At 42.4% G+C, this 7,315-nt stretch overlaps 1 protein-coding gene across 1 annotated transcript; it reads left to right on the forward strand.

The window, feature by feature from the left end:
- Nucleotides 1-4,291: 4,291 nt before the first annotated feature.
- LOC130329597 (posterior protein-like) lies at nucleotides 4,292-6,534 on the forward strand. Its single transcript, XM_056553504.1, has one exon. It carries the CDS (start codon nucleotides 4,292-4,294, stop codon nucleotides 5,948-5,950), a length of 1,659 nt encoding a protein of 552 aa, XP_056409479.1. The 3' UTR covers nucleotides 5,951-6,534.
- The last annotated feature ends 781 nt before the right edge of the window (nucleotides 6,535-7,315 follow it).

Raw genomic sequence — 7,315 nt, forward strand, 5'->3', positions numbered from 1 at the left:
TACAGTACAATATGCAACACGTCAAGAGCAATATGGCTGCCAATGTAGTGAGCAGCGATGCATACAGTACAATATGCGACAGGTCATAAGCAATATGGCCGGCCAATGTAGTGTGCAGCGATGCATACAGTACAATATGCGACAGGTCATAAGCAATATGGCCGCCAATGTAGTAAGCAGCGATGCATACAGTACAATATGCGACAGGTCAAGAGCAATATGGCCGCCAATGTAGTGAGCAGCGATGCATGCAGTACAATATGCAACACGTCAAGAGCAATATGGCCGGCCAATGTAGTGTGCAGCGATGCATACAGTACAATATGCGACAGGTCAAGAGCAATATGGCCACCAATGTAGTGAGCAGCGATGCATGCAGTACAATATGCAACAGGTCAAGAGCAATATGGCCGGCCAATGTAGTGAGCAGCGATGCATACAGTACAATATGCAACAGGTCAAGAGCAATATGGCCGGCCAATGTAGTAAGCAGCGATGCATACAGTACAATATGCGACAGGTCAAGAGCAATATGGCCGGTCAATGTAGTGAGCAGTGATGCATACAGTATAATACGCGACAGGTCAAGAGCAATATGGCCACCAATGTAGTGTGCAGAGATGCATACAGTACAATATGCGACAGGTCATAAGCAATATGGCCGCCAATGTAGTGAGCAGCGATGCATACAGTACAATATGCAACAGGTCAAGAGCAATATGGCCACCAATGTAGTGAGCAGCGATGCATGCAGTACAATATGCAACAGGTCAAGAGCAATATGGCCGGCCAATGTAGTGAGCAGCGATGCATACAGTACAATATGCAACAGGTCAAGAGCAATATGGCCGGCCAATGTAGTAAGCAGCGATGCATACAGTACAATATGCGACAGGTCAAGAGCAATATGGCCGGTCAATGTAGTGAGCAGTGATGCATACAATATAATACGCGACAGGTCAAGAGCAATATGGCCACCAATGTAGTGAGCAGCGATGCATACAGTACAATATGCAGCAGGTCAAGAGCAATTTGGCCACCAATGTAGTGTGCAGCGATGCATACAGTACAATATACGACAGGTCAAGAACAATATGGCCGCCAATGTAGTGTGCAGCGATGCATACAGTACAATATGCGACAGGTCATAAGCAATATGGCCACCAATGTAGTGAGCAGCGATGCATACAGTACAATATGCAACAGGTCAAGAGCAATATGGGCGCCAATGTAGTGAGCAGCGATGCATGCAGTACAATATGCAACAGGTCAAGAGCAATATGGCCGACCAATGTAGTGAGCAGCGATGTATACAGTACAATATGCGACAGGTCAAGAGCAATATGGCCACCAATGTAGTGTGCAGCGATGCATACAGTACAATATGCGACAGGTCATAAGCAATATGGCCGCCAATGTAGTGAGCAGCGATGCATACAGTACAATATGCGACAGGTCAAGAGCAATATGGCCGCCAATGTAGTGAGCAGCGATGCATGCAGTACAATATGCAACACGTCAAGAGCAATATGGCCGGCAAATGTAGTGAGCAGCGATGCATACAGTACAATAGGCAACAGGTCAAGAGCAATATGGCCACCAATGTAGTGAGCAGAGATGCATACAGTACAATATGCGACAGGTCATAAGCAATATGGCCGCCAATGTAGTGAGCAGCGATGCATACAGTACAATATGCAACAGGTCAAGAGCAATATGGCCGCCAATGTAGTGAGCAGCGATGCATACAGTACAATATGCAACACGTCAAGAGCAATATGGCCGGCCAATGTAGTGTGCAGCGATGCATACAGTACAATATGCAACAGGTCAAGAGCAATATGGCCGGCCAATGTAGTAAGCAGCGATGCATACAGTACAATATGCGACAGGTCAAGAGCAATATGGCCGGTCAATGTAGTGAGCAGTGATGCATACAGTATAATATGCGACAGGTCAAGAGCAATATGGACACCAATGTAGTGAGCAGCGATGCATGCAGTACAATATGCAACAGGTCAAGAGCAATTTGGCCACCAATGTAGTGTGCAGCGATGCATACAGTACAATATACGACAGGTCAAGAGCAATATGGCCGCCAATGTAGTGTGCAGCGATGCATACAGTACAATATGCGACAGGTCATAAGCAATATGGCCGCCAATGCAGTGAGCAGCGATGCATACAGTACAATATGCAACAGGTCAAGAGCAATATGGCCGCCAATGTAGTGAGCAGCGATGCATGCAGTACAATATGCGACAGGTCAAGAGCAATATGGGCGGCCAATGTAGTGAGCAGCGATGCATACAGTACAATATGCGACAGGTCAAGAGCAATATGGGCGGCCAATGTAGTGAGCAGCGATGCATACAGTACAATAGGCAACAGGTCAAGAGCAATATGGCCGCCAATGTAGTGAGCAGCGATGCATGCAGTACAATATGCAACAGGTCAAGAGCAATATGGCCGGCCAATGTAGTGAGCAGCGATGCATACAGTATGTTGGAAGTCAACATTGGACTGATACAATCAGATATGGTGGGAAGACAGGATATGGGGAGTGAATATGCTTTCTCCCCCAGGTGTAAATAGAAATGTCAATAGGCCTGGCATCTGGACATCTTGTTTGATCCTATTGTAAGCAGCAGTATTGATAAGCCTGAACATTTGGTTTTAAACTGTTGGGAAGCCATAAACAACAATGCTGAACCACAAGGATAAAAGTGAGCCTCCTGTCCTGAGGAGATGAAAGCAGCCCCTGCGGTGTCGCACACAATGGACTACGCATCTATAATGGAGTGAACATCCTGTTGGCATCAAGGTGTGAATCCCAAGGACTTGCATTTGTAATGGAGTAGACATCCTGTCACCCGATCAAGGTGTAATTCCCATTGACTTATCTGAGGTACAAGGGCGCCATCCACAGGAAGATGTACCTACTGCAACAATATTCAGAGACTGACCCGTATCTGGTTACTGCGAGTTGATTGGAGAGATTATAACAAAGAAGGCCGGACAATACCGGAGCAAAGGGTGGAGTTATGGGTGTGAATGTGGTTTGATGTGATATATATACTAGGCTAAATTGTATGGCAGTAGATTAGTATTAGATCTAGATACTAGGTTTTATATTTTATATGTTTATTAATGCTTATATTCTTTACCAAGTATAGGACATTGAAGGGAGGTTTTGCTATATACTTTATTTTATTTTGCTTTGTAGCATTTCATGTTATTTTTCCTTTTGCTAAGTAAATAAGCTATTTCTTAAAGTCTGGATTCCTCATATTTCAAAGACTAATTCAGGATAGAGTAGGTAGCAGATTACAACAGATACAACATTTGGCACCCCAGATGGGACCGTGGAATACAATACTCTACGAAGAACCCAGACGTTCAAATCTGCTTTATCCAGTTCCTGAAAGTCCAAGGAGTATCCTGCATGGTGACCAGACCAAAACCACTTCAAGAGAGACAGAGCGAGGGGAAATATCCTTGGTGGATAAGTAGCATGCTGGTTCGTGGATACTAAAAGACACCTGAGAAATCAACCCGAATTTCTGGAAAACACTGCATCAATGAGCGGACGCGTTTAATTGGTGAGTATAAGTTCCTTTACTTGTATCTTATATAAGCAATGTTATGTTATGTGTGTTGTTGATAGTCTATGAAGTTCAGGCCTGTATAATTGTTAAAGTGTTAATTGTTGCCGGCAAGTTAGGGTTAGTACCCTGTTGACTGAAGTACTTATAGGATCTAAAGGATAAAACCAGACATCTCTGCGAGGAAAGTGAGGGAGAGTAAGCTCTCTGAACCTCATGTTAAGGGGAAGTAGCCTTATGCCTCAATAGGAGATCACTCTTGGCCTGGATCTTGGATCGGTAGTTGATCAGGTATATGAGGTACGGTCAGTCAGGAATTGGTAAGGTCATGAGACTCTGAAAGTGATTTTGGAGTGTGAATTACCGTAGGGAGGATTATGTGAAATCTTTGTCCCTGGTGTAGTAAATTGTCATTTACTGTTTGTAGTAATTTTGTGTTTATTTGTAGTAAGTTATTACTCAATAATATAGTAATTATTTGAGATATCTTTGTTTCTTTGTGTATTATCATTTACTGGCTATAGTAGTTTATTTGGTATATCTTTGTTTCTTTGTGTATTATCATTTACTGGCTATAGTAGTTATTTGAGATATCTTTGTTTCTTTGCGTATTATCATTTACTGGCTATAGTAAGTTGGTGATATCTAGTTATTGTTATCTGTAGTTCTAGGAATTGTAGGTAAAAATGGAAATTGTAAATCAATTTGTTGGAAAGTATGCATCTGCTAGTTTTAAGATTTGTACAGATGATGCATTGACACACCAGTTTAATGATATTATGAAACAATGTGATGAGCAGAATGCGAGTAGCAAACATAGAAAGGCGAGTAAAAAAGCAAAGAAAGAGAAATTAGCTAATATGTTGTGTATGTTAATGAAAATGAAAGAGATTGCAGAACAAAAGGAATTGCAATGGTATTCTGAAAAGGCTCAGTTAAGGTGTGAGCTGGATAAGGTTGAACAGGATATTACTGTGGCTATTGCTAGTGCTGGAAGTGATGGTTGTGAGTGTGAAGAGCTCAGAGAGGAAGTGGACAGACTGGTTCAACAGAATTGTGATTTGGAGGATGAAATACAGGAATATGAGGAAAGATGTAGGCTTAGAGATCTACAAATTGCATCATTAGGAGAAAAAGAAGCAAAGAATGATGATGTTGTGAGAGCACTTAAGAATCAGTTACATGATGCTAATAAACAATTGGTTCATAAAGAGCATTGCAGTGGGACCTTGAGACCTCAGGAAAATGTAAAAGTTAATAATTGTTATTGTGGCAATCAAACACAAATGTATGGTTCCCCTGAACAGGAGAAAAGAGATAGGAAATGGGGGGAGGAGCAGCCTATTTGCACTGCAGATGATCTACAATCGACCCCAGATCATAGTTCCTCTCTCTTTATTCCTGTATCAGATGGAAGTAGACAAAGAAGGGATAGTTTGCATATTCATGGTAGCAATCGTGTCCAATCCACAACACTCTCTATACAGGACAAAACAAACCTATGCCAAATTTTGGGGAAATTTGATACAAGTGCCTCACCCATTAGTCTTTCCAATAGGTTGGAAGCTGTGGTTACGCAGTATAATCTCAACAATAGAGATGCATGTGACTTATTTCGTGTATGGCTCCCATCTCAGCTTTGTGAGAAGTTGCAGCCTCCTGTGGGCACTCACAAAGGATTATCTGCAGAACTCAACTCCAACTGGGGAAATGCAAATGATAGGCTGAAAGAGTTGCATAGAGTGATGGGAGGAAGAGATACCAGAGGTACCAATGCCCTAGAGAATGCTAAGTTAAAGAGAGGGGATGACCCAATTATTTTCTGCAGTGAATATTTGACCATATTTCGTGCTACCTATAACTGTCCTGACATGTCTCCTGACGACAGCAGTTTTCTCTATTCAATGGCTAATAAATGCACTTTTGTTGACTATCCAACAAAGGTTGCCTTAAGGAATGCAAATTCCTATCAAGCCTTTTTGAATATCTTAAAGGACTGGATTCAGGAGACTAGTCATGACAGCAAGCCCCAAAAGAGAATATCAGAGGTAGTTAAGAATGAAGGCAAAGTGAGATTTATGGGAAAGTGTTACAAGTGTGGAAATATGGGTCATACTATGAGAGAGTGCAGAAGTACTAGGAAAGGTAACAGCAAAGATTTGATACCAAAAAAACTGCAACAAAAGCAAGGATTAAATAATGAAGCTGATAGAGTACCTCAGACTCCTGAAGCTACATTATATGGTCCACTTTTGAAGGAGATCAGGAGGATAGGCAAAGCAATAGCAGAGATGCCAGATGAATTAAAGGCCCCACCTCCAACAAATCCTTATATGAAACAATAGGGATGTCAGGCCCCTGTGTTGTCCCTAGTGTGCCAGCTAGATAGGGACAAGGGCGGTAGACCACGTATCCAGGGTACGGTAGGGGGCCATCGTACAAAGATTTTAATGGATACGGGGGCAGCCGTAAGTTTGACTAATTTGGATTTGACTGTGAACCCTAATGGTAAACACATTTTCCTAAGAGGCTTTGGTGGACAGCTGGTACCCTCTAAACAATCTGTGCCTATAAATATAAACATGGGAAACCTAGGTGTGGAGCATAGTCTGTACCTATCTCCAACACACGAAGGTACCATTATTGGCTCAGATGTGATGAGAGATCATGGGCTTGTTGTTGATCTGTGTAATTGGATGTTGTGGAAAGGATCACGATACAAAGGCTGCCTTAGGATGATTACTGACAACTATGGAATTGATGCGATCAAAAGTACTGACTCTCTGGACCCTGCTGCATTGTTAAAAACTGAGGACAGACAACTGGCTGATATTTTGTGGCAACATAACAAGGTGTGGGCAACATCAAAAACTCATTGTGGCAAAGTTTCAAACATGGTAGTGATGGTAGAAGGCCCAGATCCCCCTCCCCAGAGGCAATACAAAATACCTCCTGAGTCCATTCCATATATCAAAAAAATACTGGAGGAATTACTGGCCCAAAATGTAATCAGGGAGTGTCAGTCAACAAACAACGCCCCCTTGTGGCCAGTCAAGAAACCAAATGGTTGGAGGCCTACTCTGAACTATAGGGCATTAAATAAGTGTACCCCTCCTGTTACAAATGTGGTCGCCAAAATGCCCGACATGATGACAACGCTAAAACCATCTTCCACGGTGTACTCATCAATAGATATCTCAAATGGGTACTTTTCAATCCCCATACATCCTGATTGCCAGTACAAATTTGCATTTACATTTCAAGGGAAGCAGTACACATTTTGTCGGTTGCCACAGGGCTTCAAGTCCAGTTCAACGTACTTCCATAAATGCATGGTTGAGATATTGTTGTCATTTTCGGAGCCTGACTGTATTGTACAATATGTGGATGACATATTGCTCCAAACTGACAACAAGGAAAAACACTACGTATTACTGAAAGAGTTGTTGGCGCTTCTTGAAAATGCAGGCCTTAAGTTAAATCCTACTAAGGCCCAGTTAATGAAGGATTCAGTGACCTTCTTGGGAGTCATAGTTTCAAAAGGGGGGAGGATTCCTGACCCAAACAAGTGTGAAACTATACAGAAATTACCTAGGCCAAACACAAAAACATCCCTCAGACAATTTTTGGGAATGGTTGGATTTTGTAGGGACTTCATAGAGGGGTTTGCTGAGAAAGCCAAGCCGCTCTATGAACTCTTGAAAGGGAAC

The sequence above is a fragment of the Hyla sarda genome, unplaced genomic scaffold, assembly GCF_029499605.1.
Source record: "Hyla sarda isolate aHylSar1 unplaced genomic scaffold, aHylSar1.hap1 scaffold_319, whole genome shotgun sequence".
In the NCBI taxonomy this organism is placed as follows: Eukaryota; Metazoa; Chordata; class Amphibia; order Anura; family Hylidae; genus Hyla; species Hyla sarda.